This window comes from Zalophus californianus, chromosome 1 (genome assembly GCF_009762305.2).
Source record: "Zalophus californianus isolate mZalCal1 chromosome 1, mZalCal1.pri.v2, whole genome shotgun sequence".
NCBI classification, from domain to species: Eukaryota; Metazoa; Chordata; class Mammalia; order Carnivora; family Otariidae; genus Zalophus; species Zalophus californianus.
Window position 1 is genome coordinate 56,619,578 of NC_045595.1, and position 27,167 is coordinate 56,646,744.

A 27,167-nucleotide genomic window follows, 5' to 3' on the forward strand; every position below is an offset into this window, starting at 1 on the left:
TCTGGCTAGGAGATCTAGGGGTGAGAGTCCAACCATGGCTGGCAGCCACGGCCCTCCCAGCTACTTGCAACTCTGCAGAAAACCCTGTTTCCAGCTCCCTGGGAACTGCTGACAGTTTTGAGAAGCACTGTCCAGCTTGTACCCCAAGTCTCTCCATTCCTCCTTGAGACTGCCCTAAGTAGAAAGGCCCCCTGCACTTGGACCATTGGGTTTATAGAGCAGTTACTGTGTACGGGCCCTGTGTCATCCTCAAACACGCAAGGGTGGGTGTGGGGATCTCACTAAGCCCCTTTCACAGAGGAGGAAGGAGCCAAAGCCATGGGACAGGATGGAATAGGGCAGCTCAGGCCCCAGGGGAGCATCTCCAGTGAGGATATTTCTGACCAGGCAGCTACACACCGAGATGTAGGCCAGGAAAATCAAAGTGGGGTAAAGAGCGAACCATTAGTAACAAGGGCAGTACCTTGCATCCGTCCAGCCCTGCCTCATCGGACGGAAGAAACAAAGGCAAGGGGGTGGGCAGCGGGCCTTCTGGGTCCAGGCGTGTCCGCCATAAGGAGGAGCCTGTCCACATGCGTGCCCGCCATGTCTGCACTCCCCTGGAAGGAGGTGGGCAGCTGCCCCAGCCTCTTATACAGGTGAGGAAACCCGGGCCCAGGGAAGGGCTGGCCCGGGTCCCCCCCCACCCACCACACGCAGACTCACATGCACACGTATATACTCATTCAGTCACCCGTATACCCAGCACATGCACAGACACACGGGTCACAGTGAGCCACGGCGTTAGCGGCAGCTGTAGCTAACAGCCAGCCAAATGGCGTCTGTGCCCTTCCTTGGACAGATGTGCCCACCTGGGCTGCATTCTCCCTGCTTGCCATTTCTGTTCTGGCCCTCAGCGGAAAAAGCCTGCTGCATTGTTCATATGGTTAGCGCCCCTCTCCGCCTTTTAAACCAGCCTCAGGAAGCAGCTCAGGGGAAAGCAGATGAGGTCCTTAGGGAATTGGGCCTAAGATGGTCTTGGGCCAGCCCCCCACCCCCTGCAACCATTCCTGTGCTCCCCCCAGGCTTCCCCCTGCCCTCCCCCCAAGCTAGCTGCTGGTCCGTAGGAAATCCGTGCATTGTTCTCCCCCATCAGAAAATAGCAGCCTCAGGAAGTAGCGATCCTCACCCCACCCCCACCCCCGACCCTCCACACCAGGCGTCCAGCTCAGATGCTAGTCGGCAAATTACCCTGTGTGGCCCCTGCCCTCCCCCACCTGCTCTGCAGCAGCCTCCAAGGATGGTGCCCCCAGAGCCATGAGCACTCAGAGAAGATCGGGGGCGCCAGAGTTAATGCCCAAGCCCAGACTGAAGGCCCTGGCAGTGAGGATTAGGCCCCGCTATGGCCGAGGCCTCTGCAGCGCCACCAGGGGTGGCCATGGCTTTGTTACAAATAGATGCACTGGACACCACAGCCTGCTGAGTGGGTCCCTGGGGCAGACCCCACCTTTTCCCTTCAGGGGTCTGGCTCAGAGGACAAATCATGGCGTGCCGGAGGGCAAGGGCAGGGCTGGGATGAGGGGAACCAGACAAAACCCGCTCAGCCATTTCTGCAAGCTCCGCTCCCCTTGGCGGATTGGCAGATGGGGATGGCACAGGTCCTCCAAGGTGCCCCTTGAAAGACACCCTGGCCCCTCCATGTGGGGAGATGGGCTCAGTGCACAGTCACTGCCTGACAAGTTAGTGGACAGCCCCGACCTCCTGGGGAAGATGGGCGGGCTCTGCTGGCATCGCTCACAGACAGCCCGAGAAGACTCCTGCCGTCACGTGCTGTTCTGTGCCCTGGGCAATGTGCACGCTGAGGGCCTTTACCAGGAACGGCCATAGGCCATAGGCTCTGGCCTCTCTGTAGAAAGCTACGCCCAGAGATGGACGCCAACATTTTCCTATAGTTTCAGGGGGTCTGTCGACTCCCCCAGAAGCACAGGGTCTTTGGGCTGTAATCTGAAATGATTGGAGGAGGCCAGGCGGAGGGCCCTTCTGGGCAAGAGACGGCCGGGTCCCCTGGCTCTGGGCAGCTCACGGCCTGCCCTGCATGGGCTCCCTTTGTGCTCTGCCCCCTACAGGAAGGCCAGCAGGGGCTGCGTGGGCGGCAGACCCTCATGGGGCCTTGGTCTCTCGTTTCAGCTGTGTGGTGGATGAGATGGATTTCTCCGCCATGGAATTAGATGAAGCCCTCAGGAAGTTCCAGGCACACATCCGGGTCCAAGGGGAGGCTCAGAAGGTGGAGCGGCTCATCGAGGCATTCAGGTTGGGGTCAGGGCAGGGCATGGGTGGGTGTCGGGAAGAGGAAGGTTCCTGGCTCTGAGGCCCATGGCTCAGGGCCGGAATCCCCCTCTCCAGCCCTGTCCCCAAGGCAGGGTCAGGTGGCCCTGAACTTGCCTGGGGAATGAGGCAGTAAGTAGCCCCTTCTGTGTGCCACGTGCTGTGCTGGTTATCTCTAGAACGAGACTTTTGGACAGTCTGTGTTCCTCCAGGTCCTCATGAGCATCACTCATTCATGAGTCCGTGTCGTCATTGTCTGCCCATTCACAAAGGGCAGCCTATCTCACACAGTGACTCAGAGCACAAGCTGCAGAACCAGATGGCCTGGCTCTAACATCCACTCTGCCACTTACTATGTGACTTTGCACGGGTAACTTCACCTCTCTGTGCCTCATGCCCTTGCCTATAGCGTGGTGATCACAAAAGCACCTACCTGGTGGAAGGACTAAACCACTTTGGGCATGTGGGCACACTTAGCCCAGTGCCTGGCACGACAGAGAGCCCACAGTCAAGGTCAGCTACCACCCCACAGTCATTCTTCCCAGGACTGTGTACACAGTGGCTGGGTAAGATCCTCCATGCCCACGCTAGGTGTGGGAGACACGAGTCAGCCGCTGACCCAGCCCTCAGCGCTCATCACCAGTGGTGGGACCAAGGTTGGGAATGAGGACACAACAGGAGGACAACTCTGGGGCCCTGGGAGGGGGTTGTTCGGGCACTTCCTTCCAGGAGGGCTTCCTGGAGGTAGCGGCACTAATGGAGAAGACAGGAGTGAAGCCCATGTCGTCTGAGCTCCGATGACTCCTGCCTTAGTCATGGCACCCAATGGTTCCTCTTCTCCAGTTTGTCCCCCTCACCCACCCCCTCCGTGAGCCAGGCTCCTTTCATCTCAGGGTCCCAGGTAGCATGTCCAACACCCGCCATCACATCCCTGTTCCAGGCAGGGGAAGAGAGTGGACTCTGCCCTTTAAGGTACATCCTTAAAGATGCCCTCATCCCATCTGCTCATACCCCACTGGCCCAAAGTTGGTCACCTTCTGGGCTGCATCCAATTCCGAGGAAGCAGCAGCCTCAGGAAGTAGCGATCCTCACCCCACCCCCTATCGCCAGCAAGAGGACAGATGGCTGAGGTGTAACTAGCGTAAGGAGGAGCAGGTGTTACCCCCATTGACCAGATGTGCAAACTGAGGCTCCGAGGGCAGTGGCCAGCCTCAGCTGTTTAGTGCCGGGGCCCGAGCAGCGGCAGCCATCCTGAGGGAGGGGCAGACCTGCGTCCTGCCCTGACTGAAGAGGTCCTAACCCTGCTCCCTCTCCCGGCCCCCAGCCAGCGGTACTGCATCTGCAACCCCGGGGTGGTTCGGCAGTTCCGGAACCCAGACACCATTTTCATCCTGGCATTCGCCATCATCCTGCTCAACACAGACATGTACAGCCCCAATGTCAAACCTGAGCGGAAGATGAAGCTGGAGGACTTCGTCAAGAACCTGCGAGGTGAGCCGGCCTGGGCCCGGGGCTCTGGCATACAGCCGTCCCTCAGAACACGTGCCCAGCCAGGCACAGGCAGAGCCAAGGGGCTGGGCTCCCACACACCCCGTCCTTGCCACAGGGACCCAGGGTGAGCCTTGGTTCCACAAACACGGCACAAATGACCCTGAAGAGTGCTGACTGCCATGACAGTCAGCGACACGCACGGTGGGAGCACAGACTGGGTCTCGTGGTGCCACGAACCTCACTTGTGGAGGAAGGATGCACAGGGGTTTGACAGGTGGAGGTGGAGAGGGGGTGCCAGGCCTAAGAAAGTTCGGCCCAGCATGCTAGGGTCCCCAGAGGCCAGATCGGGGGATGCGAAGGAGCACAGTATGGAGCCCGGGTGCTGGGTACCTCAGGCAGGCGGGGCTGGCCCACCCTGTCCCCATCACTGCTTGCCCCCCTCTCCTACGCTCGACGTTCCTTGTGAAACTGACTTGCCTGTGTGTGTGTGTGTGTGTGTGTGTGTGTGTGTGTGTGTGTGTGTGTGTGTGTGTGTGTGTGTGTGTGTGTGTGTGTGTGTGTGTGTGTGTGTGTGTGTGTGTGTGTGTGTGTGTGTGTGTTTTAGAGGAACTTTCCATCATCGCTATAAACAGGAAGCCCGTATCATTTGGCACACTTAGGCAGGCACTATAAAAATGAATTCAGTGGACGAAAGCACCAGAGCTGCTTCTGGCCGGGCCCCAAGGCTGAGGTGCTAAGGTGGGCAGGGGGAAGGGAGGCCTTCCTGGTGTCATTGTGGAGGAAAGGCATTGAAAAGGGGACAGCTGTCTCCCAGGTGCACCGTGTTAGCGGGAGAGCATGTCCTCATGTACCTAGAGTCTCTGGAAGGAAGAGGAGGGACTCTGTCCCTCTCCTGGGGAAACTCCAGCTGCAGCGGGCTGAGGTCCCCTCAGAAAGAGTGTCAGGTGTCCGGTGCGCATACATATGTGTGTGTGGAGATATGCGCACGCACACACACATTTTTTTAGAGAGGGAGAGGGAGAATCTTAGCCAGGCTCTGCATCTAGCATGGAACCCCACATGGGGCTCGATCCCATGACCCTGAGATCATGACCTGAGCCAAAATCAAGAGTCAGACACTTAACCGACTGAGCCACCCAGGCGCCCCTGAGGGTGTCATGTTTTTAAAAAAGGAAAAAGCTGGTTTAAATCAGGTCCCAAGTCTGTGAGCTTGTTGAGCCATTTAAATGGACTCCTCTTCTCCTTTTTTCTTTCAAAGCCCCTGCTCTGTCATCCCCCTCCTGGGACAGGATGACCCTCCTGGGGTTTGAACTGTCCTAGCACGCCCCCTGGTGGTGGGCACCCCTGCAACAAGCCGGCCAAGGGGATGCCCACCCAGAGCTGGCTGGGCTGCCCCCTGTTCCCAGCTGGGGAGTTGGAAGCCCAGGGGCCAGGGCTTGGTTCAGACCACCCAGCTGATGGCCGTTCCCTGCACTGAGCACTCAGGGTGTGTGGCCCTCCGCTAGGTCTAAGGGGTGCTGTGGGCCCCGAGGAATTCAGGTCTCAGCTCCAGTTTCTAGGAAGCTGAGGAGTCTGGGAACTTCCTTAATCGCAAGTCAGCACCAGAGCACAAGAGGGCGGCCAGCAGATGCTTTGATGGTGCAGGGATGTGCGCTCCTCTGTCAACCCTACACCTCACTCCTCACAGGGCTGAGCCTGATTCTGGTCTTCACAGAGTCCTGTGTGGCCCCAGGGTGCAGAAAGCAGGCTGTACACGACATGCTGTTGGCGACCCCGGGGGAGTTTAAGGGTCTTTGTGATTTGACTGTGATTTTTTTTTTCTGCCTGGAAACCTCACCCATGTAATTGGGACACCCCCCACCCCCACCGCCCTGTATGGGGAACCACAGGGGGAGCCAGAAATGATTAGCCCAGAGGAAAGAAGGCCAGGGGAAGGATGGGGTTGCTGGGTCAGATACTGCCAGGCAGCCACCCTCATGTCAGTGGCCCTGTGGTTTGTACCACCCTTGCACGTGACCATCCCAGCAGTCTGGGGCATGGGGGTTGGGCATTATCATCCCACTTCTCAGTGGAGCAAGCTGCTGGTTCTATCTTCTAAGCCTGGGCCGTTCCCACCAAATCCCATCTTTTCCAGCCAGGAACTCGGGAGTGTTCTGTTCCATCTTCCTTGTGTTCCAGAAGGGTAACTGAGGCAGAGAGGGAGGGGATTCGCCCAGGATCACACAGCAAGTGCATGGCAGTGGGGGGAAGGCCTCTAGTCTCCCCAAGCCCACCTGGTGCTCTGCACTGGGCAGACATCCAGCTTGTTCTTTATAGAGGAAACCATCCCCCCCACCCAACATACACTGGACACATTTTCTCTGGAATTGCTCACCCCAGTTCACCCAGTAGGTCCAGCAGCAGGACCACCTCTGGGGGGTTGGAAGATGGGTAGGGGAGGAATAGCTCACCAGCACGGAAGCCGGATGAGCAATGCTTTTATTTTATTGATATTTGTTCTTGAATTCTCTAGATTGATTTTTTTCAATGGGTATTATCCTCACAGTTAAAAAAACAAAAAACAAAAACAAAGTAATATAGCCTAGCAATCACGTTCCTTGCTATTTACCCAAAGGAGTTGAGAACATATGTCCACACAAAATCCTGCACACAGATATTTATAGCAGCTTTATTCATAGTTGCCAAAACTTGGAAGCAACCAGGATGTCCTTCAGTAGGTGAACGAATACATAAACTGGCACCTCCAGACAACGCACTGTTATTCAGCACTAAAAAGAAATGAGCTATCAAGCCATGAGAAGACCTGGGGGAGCCTTAAATGCATATTACTGAGTGAAAGAAACCAGTTCTGAAAAGGCCACAGCTATATGACATTCCAGAAAAGGCAAAACTATGGAGACATAAAAGATCGTGGTTGCTGGGGGTTGGAGGGAGGGAGGCATGAGTAGGTGCAACCCAGGGGAATTTCAGGGCAGTGACGTTCTCCCCTCTGACACCACGATGGTGGGTATGTGCCATTAAACATTCATTATCGAATGCACAACACCAAGAGTGAATCCCAGCGTAAACTGTGGACTTTGAGTGAATGATGTGTGAGTGTAGTTTCACCGATTGTAATAAATATACCACTCTGATGCGGGAGGTTGGTAGTAGGGGGTTGGGGAGGCAGGTGTTATGGGGAAATCACTGTGCTTTCCCCTCAATTTTGCTGTGGACTTAACTGCTCTAAAGATCAGTTCTAGGGGCACCTGGGTGGCTCAGTCGGTTAAGCGTCCGCCTTCGGCTCAGGTCATGATCCCAGGGTCCTGGGAACGAGCCCCGCATCGGGCTCTTGCTCAGCAGGGAGCCTGCTTCTCCCTCTGCCTGCTTCTCCCCCTGCTTGGGCTCACTCTCTCTCTGAGTGAGTGATAAATAAATAAAATAAATAAATAATATAAATAATCTTTTTGAAGATTTAATAAATAAATAAATATTTATTTATTTATAAATATTTATCTTTTAATAAATAAATAAAATCTTTTTGAAAACACATACAAAACACAGTTCTAAAAAAGTAGTCTGTTTAAAAAAAAAAAAAAAAAGTAGGAAAGATCTGTGGCGGAGCCCCTCCCACCCCTCCGTGTGCCCGGGTCATTCAGTCCCTGGTGTACCGACCAGAGCCCCTCTGCTCTCGCAAGTACCGTGTGTGACTGGTTTTACCCTCGTCTGTTTGGCACCTTGCTTTTCTCATTTAACAAATCTAAGAGAATGTTTCCGTATCGGTTCCCTATGGCCTTGCTCATTTTCCTGGCACGTGTGTTTCATTGCCCTCCTGCGCGGCGGCGGGTTAATCAGTCTATTAATGGGTACATGGGTGAACTCCAGTCTTCCGCTATTTAGAAACCATGCTGCAATGAGTCACCTTTTTGCGTATCCTGTCTCGTGGGATAAATTCCCCCCAAACGCAGTCAGTGGCCCAGAGGGGGTTTGAGTTTATAATTGTGACAGGCAAGTGGCCCAGCGCAGGGACGGAACCACGCCCGGGTCCCACCAGCAATGTGTGAGAGGCCCCTTCCCACAGCCTCGCCAACGGCACCAGTTACCAAACCCCTGGATTTTTGCCAGCCTGCAGTCTGAGGACTGGTGTGGGTTTGCGTTTCTCTCCTGAGTGGGGCTGAGTTTTCCTCACAGCAGTTTTTCAGGGTTGAGCAGAAAGGGTACGTGCCTGTTGTCAGAGCAACGGGGGTTCAAAGCCAGGCCCCCAGCTTCTGCGCCCATGATGTGGATGACAGCTAGCAGCAGGTGCATGGAATTCTCACTTTCTGGGAAACACCAGGGCTGCTCTGGCTTCCCCACAAGATCTCCGGGAAGCCACCGGTGGTGCTCTTGGTGGTCCACTTCAAATAAGACCCCCAGCTCAGAGATTCAGTCACATGGCTAGTCAGGGGTGAAGCAAGAACTTGGGCGCAGGCCTGTTAGCAAGCTGATGTGCACAAAGCCCTCGGAGCATGGCTGTGCTGGCCTGGTCCTGGTGGAAGGATTCTGAGACACTTTGTAATGGACTGAAGATGTTCAGCGGCTGTGGGTTCTGCTGAGGACTGGGGAAAGGGATCACCATTCTGACTGGGTTTAGAAACTGGTAAATGAGGGGTGAGCCTGGGGCCCGAAGCTGAGTGCTGCCACCGCCACCCAGGCCCTGGCCCTCCCTGACACCTGGCTGCCGTTCTCTTGCCCAGGTGTGGACGATGGTGAGGACATTCCCCGGGAGATGCTGATCGGGATCTATGAGCGCATTCGCAAGCGGGAGCTGAAGACCAATGAGGACCACGTGTCCCAGGTGCAGAAGGTGGAGAAGCTCATCGTGGGGAAGAAGCCGGTATGTGGTGACCCAGCGTCCCTGGCTCCCTCACTCCCACCCACCCCCACTCCATGTGACCCCAGGCCCACCTCACTGGCTTCGGCTTTGGAGAGCGGCCCTGATGCCATTTGGAACCTGGCCCCTTAGGGGCAGGGTGGTGGAATTACTTCAGGTGTAGGGTGGCCCCTGCTGTTTGGGAATAACAACCATTGGCTCTGGGTTCTATTTAAAGAGAGCCTGCGGCTCTTAAGAAACCAACAGCCAGAGTTGTGCAGTGGTCCCTTGGTGGCCCGGGAATGCCTTCATTGCTCCCTGAGAGTTCTGGCTGCGAGAACTGTGTGTGGCGTGTCTGGACAGAGGACATGGGAGCCACAGGAGGGGTGCTTACCTACTTGGATGTCGTCCCATCAGCTCTCTCCAGGCCCAGGTGCATTTTTTGGATCATTAATACCTTTGTTTGTTTCATGTTTCCTGCATAGATTGGATCCTTGCATCACGGGCTTGGCTGTGTGAGTATCCTTCTGCTTTTACATTCTGGCTGATATCCCGCCCTGGGGGTGGCCCCCGTGTCCTTTGTTCACATCACTGCCTCCCCTAGCTCCCAGATCTACGATTCTAACTGCTTGAATTAATTTCTGGAGCACTAAGAAATTTGATTTTCATAATTATCCCAGCCTCGAATCTCTGCAGGCCCAGAGACTGCGGCCGCAGGGCACGGGTTGGGCCATCAGGCTAGAGCAGATAGTCTCCTTCCCTCTCATCTGAGCCCGACTGAGCACTGAGGCCAAGGCTTGTCCCCAGACCCGGAGGCACTGTGCCTGAAACAGACAATCCTTCCCACTCCGCCCACGCTCTGCCCCCTGACACTCCATTGTCACAGCTTGGAGCAGGTTTGCCTGCTCACCCCAGGAGCACCTGGACACACAGCTAACCTGGCAGTCACGTGGCACATGCCGTATGTGTCTGTCTCTCCCTCTCGCCAGGCAGCCCTGTGCTGCGAGAGTCAGCATCACAAACCTGTCCGTTTCCCCCTCTTCCCAGCTTCCCCCAGAGGGAGACCACTGGGTGCTGCCATGACCGTGACCTGCCCTCACCCGCCTTTCCGGCCCCACCTCTCACCATCCTCTCCCCTTGGTACTTTTCCTCCAAACAGGGCCGCTCCCTGAGCGCGCCCAGCCTGGGCCACGCACTCTCTTCCCATCTGAGGACTGGGGAAAGGGATCGCTATCCTGACTGGGTTTAGAAACCTAAATGAGGGGTGTGCTGAGCTTGAGCATCCTTGCACCAGGGCCCCTGTTGCACAGTGGACCCTGCCTGCCTGCCATGACACTACCCAGCACGTCCTGGCCCTTTACTAACTTGCTGTCTCTTGTGTGAGCCTGGGTGCTCTCAGAGCCATAATCGGGCCTCCCAGATGGCTTGTCACCACAGCCCTTAGACACCGTACAAGTTGCACCTGGCCTTGAGAGCAGCTTGGGCTTTGGCAGGCAGGGGGCTCTCACATGAACCCATGCTAGGCACGTTCAGAGTGGAGGCCCAGGCCAGGCCCCACAGAGTGGTGGCAGCTGGCTCAGGACTTGGGACAGGGTTTTTCGGGCATCAGAACCGTCGGGATTCTCCAGGAGGGGCCTGGAATCTGCTCCCGGCTCTACACCTTCCCAGTTGTGTGGCTGAGGCAAGTTGCTCAACCTCTCTGTGCCTCAGTTTCCTCACCTAGAGTAGACACTCTCTGAAGAAACCTTGACAGAGACGACCGGGCTTATGTCTGTGACGGGCACTTTATGGGGACTCAGGGATCATGAATTTCTCACTGGGGGGGGGGGGGGCTACCATGTGAGTGTGATGCTCTAAGAAGTCTGGGACCTGCCTGAAGGAAAGAAAGGGAAGGAGGTGTCACGAGAAGCAGGGGCGCTTTCCACGGCCCTTCAGGAGAGCTCCTGAGGAAGAGCGGGGGAGAATTGCTCGGAGTCCAAACACATCTGCTCTGCTGCGCACGGTTGGTGGGAGAGGGCATTCTCGAATGCCAGGCCCACAGGCTGGGTGCCGAGTGTGCTGCCTGGGCTCTAGCCAAGGGGCAGGGGGCTGACTGACAGCAGCGCTTCCCTCCCCACACAGGTGCTCTCTCTGCCCCACCGGAGGCTGGTCTGCTACTGCCGGCTTTTTGAGGTTCCAGACCCAAATAAGCCCCAGAAACTTGGACTGCACCAGCGAGAAATCTTCCTGTTTAACGACCTCCTGGTGGTATGTGGTTCCCCACAGTGTGCCGTGGCTGGGAGAGCGGCTCAGGGTGGCCTTGACCTGTGCCTCTGGTCTCTGTGTGGCCACGTCTGCTGGCGCTCCGGGAAAGGCACCCGTGGGGGTGGGGTGCGGGTGACAGGGCTGGATTTAGCCCCACGGTCTTTGGGTTAGCAGAGGCAGAGTCTGACTCCCAGCACTGCCAGTGAGCACAGGGCTTCACTGGCTTCTGGAAAAGCCCGGAGGGGCATCTGGGCCTTCAGCCCCAACTGTTCCCGGAGGCTCACAGTGTCAGCAGGACTCCTCTTTGGACTGTCTCTCAGCTGTGTGGGCTCCCTTCTCAGGCAGCCTCTGTCCAAGAAGGGAATGTCAGCTTTGGCAGCTGCAGGCCTCACCTGCCCCCTCTCCTTGCATCCCCGGCCACCAGTGGGATTTTCTTCATAAGAGTCTGAGCCAAGGCCTCACTGCATCCCAGGCCCAGTGCCTAAGCCACTCCCGGGGGCCAGGCAGGTGCCATGCTGTCTCAGTGGCTAAGCCTGGGTCACTGCCCACCCCCAGGACTACTGGACTGAAGGTGACAGAGAGGGAGTTCCCCAAAGGGAAACTGAGGAGCTTCCTGCCCGGAAAAAAGGTGGCATGGGTGCTAGCCCCTGGAGATAAAGATGCCCCTGCAGATAGTAGGGCGAACCTATCCTTTGGGTCTCTGTCTCTCTCCCACATGCCACAGGTTTCTTGCTAGAGGCCCTTGTCCCTGATCCCTACCTGCTTGAGAGTCAGCTGTTCCTCTCTGATTACTGAGCCTGGAATCTGGACCTGTGGGTTTCAAGTCCTTTGTTAAGAGTCCCTGACCTCAAGCAAGTTACTTCAAACTTCTGAGGCTCCATTTTCTCCTTCAAAAGTAATCTTTCAGGCGGTTACAGTGCTCAGGTGGGGTCCTAGGCATAAGTGCCTGGCCCGGCGCCTTCAGGGTCCTATGCCATGCCACCATGCCCATCACCTCTCTGCTAGCTTGAGGGGTGTCATTGCCAGCCAGGAAGATACCTGGGACTTGTAGGGACAGAAGCCAGCATCCATGTTCAAAGATATGCATGGGCACACAGCCCTCTCTCCTGCCCCAGAGGCCTCCCTGACCTCTGAATTGCTGAAAGGGTTCTGACATTAGGCCCACTTAGAATCCTGAGCTCCCAGAGCCGCGCCTGGGCAGTGAACATGATGGGACTCAGCCCCTGTCTCCGGCTACCCCCAGGTTACCAAGATCTTCCAGAAAAAGAAGAACTCCGTGACCTACAGCTTCCGACAGTCCTTCTCCCTATATGGCATGCAGGTCCTGCTCTTCGAGAACCAGTGTAAGTCTGTGCTGGGGGCCTGCCGCGGCCTGGCCATGAGCGTGTGCCCTGGAGCGCTGGTCCACACGTGGCCGTGCGCCATGTGGCAGGAGACGGCGTCACAGCTCTTGCCCTGTAGTCAGGAAGCGCTGCGCTCCCCAGTGATCTCCCCTTCCGCCTGGTTCCCGAGGACAGAACCCCAGGGTGGTGCTCCCACGCGTGCTCTTATTCCCGCGTCACCAGCGGAGAGCAGCTTGTAGACCAGGAGTCTGAGAAGCAGCAGTAATGGGGAAGAATTTAATAACATTGTACATGGTGGTTATCACATTTACTTTTTCTGTTCCTTCTGCTTACGAGGGGTAAGATTTTTTTTAATTTAGAGCAGAGTGTATTCACATCAATAAAAATTTGGCGGGAAAACATCAAGTTAAATGGCATAGGTGATGTGCAAACATAAGTGAACACACAGGTGAGGTCATGCCTGAGGGGCTGTGGAGGACAAGATCTCGGCCCTGAGCGGAGAGCCTGGGTTCAGGTGCTGCTCTCACTCCCAGTGGCTATGTGGCCCAGCTGTGTAACCTCTCCGGGCTCCATTCCCTTTGTCTGTGAAGTACCTACCTCATAGACTTAGCTCAGTCCATGCACATGAAGTACTTAGAACAGCTCCTGAAACAGGATTTATTCTTAGCTGCTACTGAAAAGTCTCCTCTGGGTATGAGTGGGCCATGGGGCCTAGGGATTTTGTGGGGGAGCTGATACCCCCACTGACTTCTTCTGTTGACCTGGTCCTTGTCCAACACCCAAGCCCTTCCCTTTTCCTCTCTCCTTCTTTGTCCCATCCTTGTTGGGGGTCCCTGAGCTGCAGGCTGAGCCAGGCCTCCTGAGTTGGGGGTAGGGGTTGGGTCCTGCTGCCTTGCCCATTCTGAACCGACCCCAGGGGAGGCCTGCGCCCGTGGAGTGTCATGGTGACTCCAGCGGCAGGGAAGCCCTCGTCCTCTTGGACAGGTCGCCAAGCTACCATCTGATCAGCTGTCCATCTGCAGGTTGAGAAAGTACCAGGGACCTGTGGCTGGGCCATCCCAAACCCTGAGGCCTGAGGGGTTGGATTTGGGGCTCTTTACCCCTTCTCAGTCCCACATGGAACTGGCACCTGCTGTGTCCCCAACCCTGCCATCTCTCTACCTCCTGCTCTGTCTGCCACACCCCAGGCTGGGAAGCCTGCCTTACCTCAGTTTCCACCAGGCAGCCCCAGGGAGCATAGTGCCATCCCACATCATCCTGAGCAGCAGGCCCCCTCTTGGAAGAAGTGGCAGTGGTCGTGATGCTCACAGCAGTGGGCCCCACCAGACTGAATCCTCAGGCAGAAGCTGCGCCATCATCATTTTTAGATTCCCAGGGTTTAGCCCTCAGTCCTGGTTACAAGGCACTGGCAGGAGCCCCAGAGTTGACGCTGACATTTCTATGGGACATTCCTTCATACCACGGATCTTAGAGTGGTGGCCGTCGAGCAGTCCCAGCTCAGTTATATTATAGTCTATTTATAGATTTATTTTTTAATTTGTTGAGCTGATTCTTAAATCTTCATATTAAACTTCTAGTTATTTTTGACTTCTCTTGAAAACTGGGATTTGGCATTGCTAGGCCCGCATTCCCATGCGGCAGTCTTGGGCTGCACGCCCCTCTCCCTACTCTCTCTGTTGCTCTTAGGTCTCATGTGGTTTGCTTCCTATATTTAGGGAGCATGCTTGGGCCTCTAGGTATTTGAGTACCCAGCCTTGACTGCGAGGTCTGAGCAAAAGTGGGATCGATGTTTGAACCAAGAACCTGCAAACACCCACTGAGGAGAGAGGTGCTGCCAGGGGACCAAAGCCACAGAGACCCCATGAGCTCCGAGGTGGCACCAGACAGGTCTAAGCAGAAAAACACTGCCCTCAGCGTAGAGTGCCTTGGGCATGGGCCACCCATGATGCATCCAAGGGAACTGAGAGTCTAGAGGCCATTTGGTAGAGAACAGAGCTCAGTGTACCCTCAGAATTGTCTGAGGTGACCAGATAAAACTCCCCACCCAGCACAGGACGCTACCTCTGACTCCTGGACTTCACCCCTAGCCACTCTCTCAAGCTTCAGGCAGTGACCAAGGACCTTGAATTGAAGGGTCCAGTCTCCATGACCTTCAGGCTGAGGAAGAATGGGGGCCCTGGCCTCTGTCTAGATCAGCCATATCTGCCCCCAACTTACAGATGGAACAACACAGGGACCCAGGTCGGGAGATGGGGATTTCCTGGCAGTCCCTGTGGTCTGTACTGTGGATGCCTTTCCTTCCCCGGCTGGACACGTCTGCTGAGAGCCTGGCTCTCAGACTTCTTAGTATTTTCTTGACCAGAAGGGAGATTGCAGAGGTCACACAGGGACCCATGGGTTCTTCTCTCCTCCTCCTTTGCAGACTACCCCAATGGCATCCGGCTCACATCTGCTGTCCCCGGAGCAGACATCAAAGTGTTAATAAACTTTAATGCTCCCAATCCTCAAGACCGGAAGAAGTTCACCGACGACCTGCGGGAGTCCATTGCGGAAGTGCAGGAGATGGAGAAGCACAGGATAGAGTGTAAGTTGCAGGGCCCCTGGAGAGGAAGAGCCAGCAGCCCCAGCATCTCTGGGGACGCTGTGCGGCCTCGCCTGTCCTTCCCACGGCCCTGTGACAGGACAGCCCACCTGCCCAGGCCAGAGGCGGCGACATGGGGAGGGCAGCTGAGGCCTCCCCGTGAGAGCCAAGGCTTCAACGGCCCAGGCCCATCCTGCCTGTGGGACCACAGGGCATGTCCTGCGAGGGCCCTGGTTCCCTGGTCACCCCACGAGACAAGCGTCCCCAGAGTTCTGGAGCTGAGCTCTTTGCACTTTGGTGTGGTTATTATTTGTCTGTCTTCCGCATCAAGGCCCAGCTGACTGATGGGATCACAGCCGAGCCCATCCCCTGGGTTCCATCAAAGCTGATTATAATCCTTCCCTCTCCTGGCTCCAAGCCTCGGTCCCTAGAGACACATGACTATCCCCACCTTTGGCCCCCCTCCAGGGCAAGGCCAGGTTACCCCTTGCTCATCTGCAGGCCCAGGCCAGTCAGTCTCCTTGTCGGCCCTCAGGCCTGCAGAGTGACTATCTTTCCTGCAGACCCAAGACCCACGCCTCTCCAGCCTCCCTCCCAGGGTTTCCTTCCAGCTCCCCTTTGTGAAAGGCAGCATTCATACCTTCTCTTTCCCAAGCCCTGGGCCCTGACTTCTCCCCATGCCAGGCAGATGGCAGCTGGGCCTGCTGCCAAGCCTGCACAGAAGGCCCTGGTCCCATGCCCACCCCGGGCTGTCCCCTCAAGGCTGTGCTCCTCTCACCGGTCCCTCGCCCCCTCTGTTTTAGCGGAGCTCGAGAAGCAGAAGGGCGTCGTGCGGCCCAGCATGTCCCAGTGCTCCAGCCTCAAAAAGGAGTCGGGCAACGGGACGCTGAGCCGGGCCTGCCTAGATGACAGCTACGCGGGCGGGGAGGGCCTCAAGCGCAGCGCCCTCAGCAGCTCCCTGAGGGACCTCTCGGAAGCGGGTAAGAGCCGGGCTGGGTCCCCCTTCCTATCCCAGCGCATGCAGGACTCAGACCAGGCAGCTGGGGCACGCGTGGTGCGCCGGGAAGGGCCTGCGGTGGCGGCCGGTGGTGGCAGCAGGGCTCAGACAGAGCACTTTCCCGTGACCGTCCCCAAATGTAGCAACATCTGACCACGCAGAGCGGGTGTCCCCTGAAGGCCAGAGGCAACAGGACCCACTTGTTAAGGCAGAACAGCCAGGAGGTTACCCCCGTTCTCCCTTTCTCCTTGTAGGGGTTTCGTTTATTCTTTTATTTGTTTTCCGGAAGCTGCTCTCACGCAGAGTGAGCCAGACCCCGCTGATGGATGTGTCCCTTGTCCTCTGTGCTGCTGCGTCCCTGTGTTTTATGCTGATGAATGAAATGGAGTGAAGCCCCCCAAACTGTGTCTGGAGACCCCCCTCTCCTGCTGTCCCTGGTCTTGCTTCCCTCACAGAGGTCTCCCTTCTTGGGAAGCCCAGGCCCCCATCCAGACCAGAGCCGGTGGCTGCAGCTGCCCCTGGGATGTCGGGGGGAGAGCCCTGGCAGAACTGTGATTTTTGTTGTTGTTTCTTTGTTTCTGTGTGTGTTTATTTGCTGCCAGCCTCTTAACACCCAAGCAAGCAGCATCTCTTCAAGCCTCCCAGATTTCCCAGGGCGGGGGGGGTGCGCGGAAAGCATTGGGGGCTTCTGCTGGCGGCCCCCACCTGGCCAGGTCCTCTGAGCGAGTGTTGCTCCAGCCTGCTTGGCCCGCAGCGCTGTCAGAGGATTCGTGGAGGACAGCCCCCCCCCCCTTCCCATCTAGCCAAGGCAGCTTCTCCTAGAAGCCTGATTAAAGGCCCTGGTTTGTTGGAGAAGACCCCATCAGGCCGAGATCGGCCCCCTCCCCTCCTGGGGGCTCACCAGCCCACCATGCCTCAGGCACTACCCCGCAGCCAGCTCTGGGCCCCGCGATGGGAGCCTGCCTGGGACCCCATCCTGCCCCTGCCCCACCAGCAGTGCTGCTTCCCTGCGGCTTAGTCATTGCCCAGAGGTTTGTTTTTTCTTTTCTCTTTTTTTTTTTTTTCTTTTTTGAGTTGGATTTTTTTTATTTTGCTTTTTTTTTGTCTTGTCACATTTTTTTTTTCCATAGTAAAAATCAGAAATCCATTGCCAGCATGAGGGTTAACCCAGAGTTTCTCAACCCCTGCAGTCTTGACATTTAGTGCTGTGGGGGGCTGTCCTGTGCCCTGCAGGCTGTTTAGCAGCGTCCCTGGCCTCTACCTACGAGATGCCAGGAACACCTTCCTCAGTCATAAGAGTCAGTAATGCCTCCAGAAATTTCTAGGTGTCCTTGGCAGGGGTGGGGGGCGGGGGACACAAAAATAACCCCTCGTTGGCAAAACTGCCCCTGGTTGAGAACCACTGGTTTTCCCTATGGCTTGTTAAACCCAGCTAAACATAACTGGACTGCTCTGGGCCTCTGCAGGCTGGGGCCTGGGGCCTCTGTTTGAGTTTGTGCAGTGGGTAAGCCCTGGCCTCTCTGTTCTCTGATGCAGTGCCCAGAGGGCTGAGGGGTCTTGTCCAGCCCCTCAGGGTAACTGTGGCTCTGTTGAAACTCAGGCTCCCACCATGGCCGGGATGGCCCTCATGACCAGCCACATCTCTTCCTGCTCCTGGGGGTCAGGGAGAGCCGCCGCATGCCCAGGCCCATGGCCACGTGAGAGACAGAGCTCTGAGATTCGGCTGCTTTCCATTTACTGTTCCTGTGGCCACTGTCATTTGGGCATTCTGAGCTAAGAAAAACTCTAGGGATGGGGAGTCTTCCCAGGAGACAATGAAAAGAATCCCCAGGGAAGAAAGCCCCCTCTACCCAGGAAGCTTGGAGGGTGAGGCAAGGGATGTAGGAGTGCTAGCAGCTGCCCTCACCCAGACTAGGAATGGGCCACCTGGGATCTCCAGAGGGAGACTGGCCGGTGTCAGCAGCCATCCCGGAAGATGCTGGGCTCAGCGGCCGGAGACAAGGAATCCAATGCCCTGGACTGGGTTGGGGTGCTGCTCTCCAGAGGCAGAGTCACTGCACCCACTGCGTGGCCCTCACCAAGATGAGCTCGTGGAGAAGAGGCAAGGCCTCGGGGCACCATCTCCCCTCGGGCAAGCTAGCGCTCAGCGGTTGGCGTGTCACCACTCCTGAGAGCAGCTGCGAGAGAGTGACCTACGATCACACAGCATCCCAGGAGACGACACACCTCAGATGGAGACCTTGGAGACCCAAGAGGCAGTTACAGTTTGGCCCACGAGGAGACCTCCAGGAGCCCCTGACGTTCTCAGAGCTAGAGGGAGGGGCCCGAGCTGCGAGGCCCCGCCCAACACCCCCCACATGGTCTTCCATCGCCCGGGACCCTGTGCTCAATTCAGTGGCACCAGAGTCCTGCCGGCCTGAGATCGAGGACCTGCAAGGACCAGGGACACAGGTGTGACTGGGCCTTAGCCCGTGGCCCAGATCAGTCAAGTCATGGTGGACACTCTCCCCAAGCCCCCCACATCCTCCTGCCCTTCCCAGTCAAGCTACCCAGCACCGGTCTCCAGAAAGAGGATGTCTCCCAGAGGCCATAGGACCCGCCTGCCCCTGTCATTGCTCCAGGGCTTAGCCGGGGCCCTGCATGTCCTGTACCACAGCAGCCCCCTCAGGGGAGAGTTGGTGGCTCCTGGCAGCCAGTGGCCAAAGCAGCACCAGCTCAGCCTCTGGCATTGTTAAGGGCCACAGGGTGAGACCCTGGGTCAAGAGCCCCTGCTGCATCCTGTGCCGACACTGAGGAGTAGGGGGAGGCTGTGAAGAGCCATGCTGGGAACCCCTTCCGGATATGGTTTCTGATCCTGGCCCTGGTTGGCCTGATCTGGCTCTAGGAGAGGTACCGGGTCGGGTGGGGCTCACCTGTGGCCGGTGCAGGACCCCAAGAGAGAGGGAGGGTACCTGGAGTCAAGAATGCAGGTGAGGGATAGTGTGGATGCATGGGCAAGAGCCGCTGTCCCGGCACACTTCACCTCCGTTAGTACATGGTGTGTGCATGTGTGCACACCCCGGACACAGGTCTACACCGAGCAGGTGTCTGTGGGTTGTGCCTGTAAGCGGCTCTGGGACTGGATTGCGGAGAGCTCCTCTGGGGATACCCCACATCTCGTGCTGATTTCAGAAGTTGAAAAGATGAATTCTAAGAAACTTAACATCACTCAAAGACATCCAGGATAAAACTATCTGAAGTCTTGGCCCACATGGGGCAGGAAGAGGGTTTTGTTCTACTTCAGACTAGATACCATATGGAGCCCCCAAACCTAGCTCCAGACCTGGCGTAAGTCCCACTGGGAGAAGCAGGGCAGTCAGAAGACATTGCTGGGCACTGGCAGGGGTGGGGGTGGGGGCGTGGGCTAGCCTTCCTCTGTCCCTGGTCTTCAGTCAGGGGAGTCCTCTAGGCTTAGAGGAGCCAGAGAGCTGACTTTAAAACCCCAAAGACAGAGACCTAACTGTCGGCATTTCTGCATGATGCCACAATATCCTGAGTGTCTGATGCTCATGTCCAGCCCACTCGGAGGAAGGGGCATGCCCATTTCACAGATGCAGAAGCTGAGGTAAAAAAAAAATCAAAGGAGCACCGGGTGGAGTCACTGTCCAGCCAAAGGGCCTCCTCATGCTCCATGTCTCTGGACCACTGTGTTGAGACAAAAAGCAGGAAGAGAAGAAGGTCAGGCCCTCTTCTCACACCAGCTGAAAGATGAGGATATGCGACCTTCACCTTTCTTCCAGCTGGGAATAAGGGCCAGGTCCTATTTGGTTCTCCCTGGTCCTCAGCAACTGGTAGAAAACCCTCTTGCCCTAATCTTCTATGTGGCCCTGTCCTGAGCGAGCTCTGAGGCCCCCTCAGAGCTCACTCCCAGAGTCAAGCAAAGCTCCCAGCTGGAACTCGGGTTTGGGGGTTGGCAGGCAAAGCCAAGGGACCAGATGTCCCCCCGAGTCTGCTGTTGTATGCCCAGGATCAAGGCTGTGTCTCAGGCATAGTCCAGTACACTCGGATGCCATGGACCCACAGACCCATTCTCTCTGTGAGCCACGGAGAGGCAGGTCGCAACCTTTCCATCTTCCAGGCTCCTGGGCTCAGCCTGGGTTCAGCTCAGAAGGCAGCGTGGCCAAGCTTCCCAGCCCCAGAGGTGAGCAGGCAGACCTGGGTGTGAATCCTGCTCACTGTGGGAATTGGGCCAGACAGCCCCCCAACCAGAGCTCTCCTCCTTGGCATAGACGCCTGTCCTTCATTGCCGTGGGGCTTGACCGAGAACAAAGGTGCTTGGCTCATGGCCAGGGCTGCACAGATGGAAGCCTACAGAATGTCAAGTGGGAGACCCCTTCTCTGTTCGGTCTTCTCATCTGCCTTCCTGAGAGCCGGTCGGAGACCAGACCCCGAAGCTTGGGCACCCACCCTTCCTGCCAGCCTCAGTGTCCTGCAGAAATCCATGGAGACAGCCTCCAGAGGGACTGGGGTGGCCAGGGTGAGCCCTGGGCATCCAGAACCAAGAAGACACAGCCTTCCTCTGACATAGTCAATCTATATTGAGTGCCTACTGTGCGCCATGTGCTGGGGATATTAAAAAACCATTGGCAGGGAGCACTCATAGCTGAGGGAATGCTTGTAGCATCCAGGGCGGGGGGGGGGGGGGGTTACCCACAGAAGGGCCCTCCCAGCAGCCCCTGACCCTGTCTCCTGCCCCTGGCCAGGGCACTGCACAAACCAAACAAAAGGCTCCAGAGGCACATTTGAGCCCCCCCAGGAGGAAAAGACAGGATGCCAAGTTTAGTTTCCTCCTAACCATCAACCCCACCCTGCCTGTGAGGGGGGAGATGTATATGTATGTACAAATATGCATATACATGTGTATATGAAATCCACGGAAAGTCAGGGCTGTGCAGGACCACGTTTTGTTTGTTTTGAGCCATTGGAGGAGCTGCCCCTGTCCCGTCATTGTCCCCTGTTGGCAGGCGGCTGGGGCCCCACCTGTGCACGTGCCTCAGCCCACCTGGAGGCACCCCCTCCCCGCAACGGACTGCCAGTCTGGGAGAAGGGGTATGAAGTTGGGGCTGGTTGAAAAAGAATTTTTTTTCTTTAAACCCCCCCCCCTTTTTTTAACTCGTTACTGCCCTGCCGCCGGCTTCCCCATGGAGCCCGTCCTCCGACCCTTACCCGGGCCTGTGGCGGCGCCGGCGGCGGCCCGGCCTCGTGTCCGCGTCTAACCTCTGGTATTGCATGTTCTGGGCAGGGAAGCGAGGGCGTCGCAGCAGTGCGGGATCGCTAGAGAGCAATGTGGAAGTAAGTAGGAAGCGCCTACGTCCAGCTGGCTGTCGTGTGTTGCTTCCCCAATCCTTGGTTTATATCCGTTGTCTTTTTTTTCTCGTCGTTTTGTTTTGTTTTGCTCCTCCTTGCCCCCACTGCACAGAGGCGCAGACACGCCCCGCGCCCCATGCCTGCCTCCGCCCCGCTGCATGCCAGCTTCGTCCACCTAGAGTCGCCCGTGCCTCTCACCGCTTGTTTGGGCTGGACCCACGGGGGAGGTGGTTCTGGATTCTGTGTTTTAGTTTCCGCTTAACCCTGTCCCCGGTGGCCCCCCGAGCATGGTTAACATCCCGGCTTCCCGGCACTCCCCCCGGGGTCCCCACCTGCCAGCACTGCTCCTGGGTGGGAGGCACCGCCGCCAGGCGCCCATGCACCCTCCACCCATGCTGTCCTGGGGGCGGGGGAGGGGCGGGCAGGGCGGTTTTGCTGGTCTCTTGACTTCCATGCCCCGCCATCCCCATCGCTTCCTTCCTGGAGTTTCTATTGCTGTGTGTCTGCAGTCAGGGCACTGTGGACTTGCTTAGCTAGCTCGGGGGAGGAGAGCCATGAGAGAAAGAAAAATTCAGTGTGGATTTCATGAGATTTCATTCATCTTCCAACCATCTCTATATTACTGTTCACATCTTAACCTCAGCTTGCAGACCTTTTTGTTTCCTTCTTTTTCCTTGTTTGGTTTGCAGTAGGTAGCTGCAGTGAAATGCCTAGGCAGCCCGGCCACCCAGAACAAGGTTCCCCGAGCCCCTCCTGTCCCCACCACCAGCTTCCCGGAAACCTCGGGGCCCACACAGGCAGGGCAGATGCCCTTGCACCTGTGGAGAGGACCCAGGAGAGCGTAGGGTGCAATTTGAGCAGAGCAAGAACGGGGTCCTTCATGCACACCAGCCCACCCCACTCCACGCCGCACACGCCGCTCACAGGCACCCCCAGGCCAGTTGTCCTGATCCGAAAGCTCAGGCCGCCTTCCGTGTCAGGACGAGAGCAGAAGTCACACTTGTGCTGCTGCTGCTGCTGCTTTGACCAGACGGGAGGGTCCCTCGTGCCCTGCCCCACCCCCACTTCCCTCAGTGGAAGGCCACTTCTGAGTCCCTGCCGGCCCCCAGTAGCATGAGCGGAGGTGACGCTAACCTAGCCTCACCCAGCCCCGCCCTCTGCAGCCAGTGAGTTGAACTAAGGCTTAGCAGTCAGTGGGTGAACTTTTTACATTGAAAAAAAAAAAGAAAAGAAAAGAAAATCATTCTGACATAGTGCTTTAAGATCTTTTAATTTTGATTTCTATGAATTTCCTTTTTAGGGGTCCATCATTAGCAGTCCTCACATGCGCCGGAGAGCTACATCAACACGAGAGTGTCCATCTCGCCCACACCAGACTATGCCTAATTCATCCTCCCTCCTGGGCTCCTTATTTGGGAGTAAGAGAGGGAAGCCCCCTCCCCAGGCCCACCCGTCCTCAGCCCCTCCCCACCCGCCCCCCCACCCACCGGGCCTGCCCCACCCACAGCACTCTGTGGCCAGCCATCACCAGGGGCCTGTCGAGGGCCCCCCGCAAGCCCCGGTGCATGGGCACCACACCCAGTACTGCCACATGCAGCAGAACCCGCCCCCCTACCACCACCACCACCACTACCACCCCCCCCAGCACATCCAGCATGCACACCAGTACCACCACGGCCCCCACGGGGGACACCCGCCCTACGGGGCCCATGTGCACAGCCACCCACCGCTGCCCTCGGCCCATGCCGGCCACCCGGGCCACCCGGGCCACGCAGCGCACCACCACGGGCAGCCCCCTGCCCCGCCGCCCCCCACCAGCAACAAGGCCAAACCCAGCGGCATCAGCACAATTGTGTAGACAGCCTGGGCAGGGTCCCAGACTCCCTGGAACAACTGCACACCACGTAGAGTCATGCCCAGGGGCGGCCAGCCTCAGACCAGACCCAGGGCACTTGTGTTTCCACCTCTCCCCTCTGCTCCCCATGGCCTGGATGGAGCCCCCTGAGCCCACAGGGCTTACGTTGTAGGGCACAAAGCTCCCGATCGCACTTAGCGTGGGTGTCCCGGGTTCCATCCACTTCGACCCCAGGGGTGGGCCTCGGCCACCATCAGCCTTGAAAACGGTGCCACCGGCCACATAGCTGTTGAACTGCCCCCCCCACCCCAAAGCAGCCCTCAGCTCTGCTCCCTAACTGTACACGCATATGAAAACCCAGCCTAGGAAAAGAAGAAACGAGACACAAAACCAGAGACAGAACAAAAAACAAAACAAAACAAACAAAAAACCCAAAACTTGCTGCATTTATTGCTCTTTTATTGACAATGGGCAAAAAATTAAGTAGACCTGATATGGTTGATGAAAATAACGTAAGTAAACTTTATATAATATAAATATATAAATATATAAATATATATATATATATACTGTATAGGTAGTATTTGTGTGTGAAAGGAAACGTCTCAGTCCACAAAATTAGCAATATAGACTTTACAAGGATCTCCACTTACCTGATAAGAAGACAGTACCTTACATGAATGTGTGAGAGAGAGTAAACCAAAAACGTAAATGCTAGGAACAAATTCAGATACTTCCATATTTTCATAAAAAGAAGAGAAGTCCCTCCAGGACTGGCTCAAATCTTTACGCGATCACTACTAACTGTGCCAAGTAACATAGCATTTAACTGTTTAAAAAGTCCAATATTGCTTTGTATAAATCCTTATTTTATTAACAGAAAACTATCATAAGTACTCAGTATTATAACTGCTCTGTTATTTCAGGTAAGCAAATAGATAAAAATGCAGTAAACTCTACAGTAGCAACTCGGAACAACCAGTAACTGGTTGTCTGAGGATATTGGTTACACAGATTCTTAGACACTTTAATGGCTGCGATAACTGTGAATTTCCATGATCCATATTTCTTTTATATGCATATGATTTAATGCACACTCATTCAGAGTCCTCCGAGGGGGGGCACCCATCCACGGCAGAAGTGTTCATCTCCAACATGAAAACGGCCAGCTCCCATCCTCGTCTCCCCAACACCATAACTTACTCATCCTGTCTCCAACCGCAACAGGCACGAGCCCCCGAGCGAGTTTCCGCCGGGAACCGCTCCGAGCCCGAACGCTGATTCTAGCATGTAGCAACCCAGGGCAGTGTGTGTGTTTCCCATTTTGTTTTCTGAGTGGTAGCCGTGATCATCGTGATTCCATGTGGCCATGTGCTAGCACAACACCCCCCCCCCCACCGTGTCATCACCGTGGCCCCTCTGACCCCGGCCACGAGTGCCGGCCCTCGCCAGCGAAGCCCCCCGCTGCCTTCTCATGGTCCACTTAGCTGCCAGGGCATCAACATGACTCTCAGCTGTGCTCTTGTCGCTTCCGTGTTGTGGTGACACCATCTGCCCCCCCCCCCGGGGCCGGGCGCCACAGGCGTCTGGTTCTGTGACTGAGTCACCCACGGGCCGTACTTTGTAGTTTCAGCCCTTCGAACCACTGCAGCCGCCAGTGCTGTGCTCCTAAGCCGTGGGACCCGAGGACTGCCCCACGGCCCCTGCCCCGGCGGAGAGCCCTTTCAGAAAGGGCGAAGCTAGTGCGGGACTCTGCGGGCCGCGGGCTCCGCGCTCCGTGGATGGCGTGGCGTGGCGTGCCGTGGCCAGACGGCAGGACGACCGAGGGGAGCCCACCTGGCAGGCCAGCCGGGGCGGGGCGAGGGGGTCCTGCCCGTTTCCCTCCCCACCCACCCCTTTGTCATATCATCAAGGCCACCATACCAGCAAATCTGCAAACCGAGCACTTTGTTAATCTCCACAGAGAGCAAATACAGCAATCTAGAGTTTAGCCTTTTTTTTTTTTTTTGGAAGAAGTGTGACTTTAACCTGCCCACCTTTATCTTCCCATCGGTGTCGTGTTTCTCTCCCAGAAGGAGAGAAGTAAAAAGCACGGGTGTGTCTGATTTGGTCCAGGCTGGCGGGAGGCTCCCCGCTCCTACTGGCTCCTAAATTCTTTGGTTTTCCTGCAGAGTCAGGCTCCCCGAGGCATTCTCTGTCTTGCAGTTTAAAGGATGTTGTTCTGACCAGGAAAAGTCGAATTGTACTGCATGCCACCCGGCGTCAGTCGTGCGAGGCCACACTCTATGTATTGTGTATTTGCAAACTATATCAGTGTTACTGTTGACAAATAGTTGAAGTAAAGTGGTAACATATGAAATATGTCGGCTTTTCTTCACTCTCTGTACCAATAGTAGAGTCTAACTGTAAACTCAAGGTTGTTCCAGAAAAGATACAGGCTGTTTGGCACCAGATTGCCCTTTCCGAAGGGACAACCACTAATGAAAAAGAAGAGATGGCAAAGCCGATGGCCAGGGTGGGGGGCTCTGTTCATCACTGTCCTTCGTGCTCCATGGGCCATTCAGAACCTTCACCTCCAAAGCTGTCATCCGTGTGTCCTGAGGCTTTGTTGGGGCGTCACAGGGCCGGATCTAGCGAAAGGGGGCTTCTTGAACAAATTGTTTCTCCCCATGTTTCCAACTTCACACAGAGTGTTGGGCTCAGGTCAGTGGGGTTTCATCACTCTTTGTGTTGTATTTACAAACTCATCATGGGAAATGCTTCCAGAAGGTACATTGTTCCAGTAAGGAGGCCGGAGCCACGCTGCCCAAGTCTCGTTTGGGCAGCAAAAGTTTCTGACAAATTACTGTGTTTCTCCGCCCCCCCCCCCCCAGTGTTGCTTTCATGGGATTGTTCTTTCTAGACCCCAGCCTGCCACAGAGTCACAGCTGTGGGGGCCTGTCTTCCATCCCCGCCCCCCCCCGATAGGCAGCAGGATGCTGAGCACTGCACTGTCAGGACACACTGGGGACATTTCTCTCAAGTCGCACAAATTGTTCCAATTAAACAGTAATTTCTGACAGGAGCAGGAGACCCATAGTGGAAGTGGCTGATAGCATCACAAAAATCTTTTCTGGGACAACAATTAAATCATGTATTTGTATTTTTTTTAAGTTTATGAATGAATTGTACAACAATGTAAAAATAAAGTTCATCCTAATATGATGTGCACATCTTGCTTAAAAATGTCTTCAGTCACCCAGTGTAGAGCGATTTTTCCATCCCGCGCTGCATGCAGCAGAAGCCTCTTGTTTTTCTTTAAAATGAGCTGAAAAGACAGTCATCGAATACTTAAACATGACCCTAGGTGTTGACTCAGCATTCCATATGAAGCTGTGTCTCTACAGGTAAGCATGCATCTTACAGTTCCGTTGTAAAATATCATCACCCTTCCTGCCCGGAAATGGAGTAATTCTGTCAAGTGTCTTCAATCACAACAATAATCAAGGAAACAGATGGCGAAACAAGTCAGTGTGAAGTGGGGGTGGTGAAAAGGGACAGGCGGGAGGAGCTGTGTACCCCTTACCTGGCGGGCGCACACACTAGCCTAACTGCGGCCACATCGAGGCCCCACGCAGGACCCGTCTCCTCCTGGGAACTGTCGTTCACCTTCTAGTTGTTTTAATCAATTAACACCAGGTCTTGAATGCATACCGTTCAAAGACTTCGAGAGACACCTCGCTCCCAAGAGGCCCGGTACCCGCTGTGTAACTTTGGGCAGGAAAGGAGTGCTTTTGTTTTAATATGCATTCTGTTTGTGAGTAGTAACAGACTCTATTGATGTAAAACCATAGCTGTGATCATGTGGAGAAATCAAATAAATCCTTTAAAACTCTCGGGTTTTTACTTTGTCTGAAAAGTCCAGCTGTTTCCCTATTGAGCAGGCACAGAGAGCTCTCCAGCTGACCACTTGGCCCCGTCCTTGTCATGACGGCTAGCAGCAGCTTTCCTGGAAGACACGGGACTAGGGGCGCCTGGGGGGCTCAGTCGTTAAACGTCTGCCTTTGGCTCAGGTCATGATCCCGGGGTCCTGGGATCGAGCCCCGCATCGGGCTCCCTGCTCGGCAGGAAGCCTGCTGCTCCCTCCCACGCCCCCTGCTTGTGTTCGCTCTCTCACTGTGTCTCTCTGTCAAATA

The 27,167-nt window shown here is 56.0% G+C and overlaps 1 protein-coding gene across 1 annotated transcript in view; it reads left to right on the plus strand.

The window, feature by feature from the left end:
* The window catches only part of IQSEC1 (IQ motif and Sec7 domain ArfGEF 1), a 384,351-nt gene extending 358,155 nt beyond the window's left edge, over positions 1–26,196 (plus strand). The window contains 10 exon segments of the mRNA XM_027582489.2: positions 2,167–2,289; positions 3,629–3,795; positions 8,511–8,650; positions 9,112–9,141; positions 10,748–10,873; positions 12,114–12,213; positions 14,636–14,797; positions 15,598–15,774; positions 21,073–21,122; positions 22,438–26,196. Of these exon segments, the coding sequence (XP_027438290.2) occupies positions 2,167–2,289; positions 3,629–3,795; positions 8,511–8,650; positions 9,112–9,141; positions 10,748–10,873; positions 12,114–12,213; positions 14,636–14,797; positions 15,598–15,774; positions 21,073–21,122; positions 22,438–22,995 (1,633 nt within the window). The 3' untranslated portion in view covers positions 22,996–26,196.
* Positions 26,197–27,167: the final 971 nt, after the last annotated feature.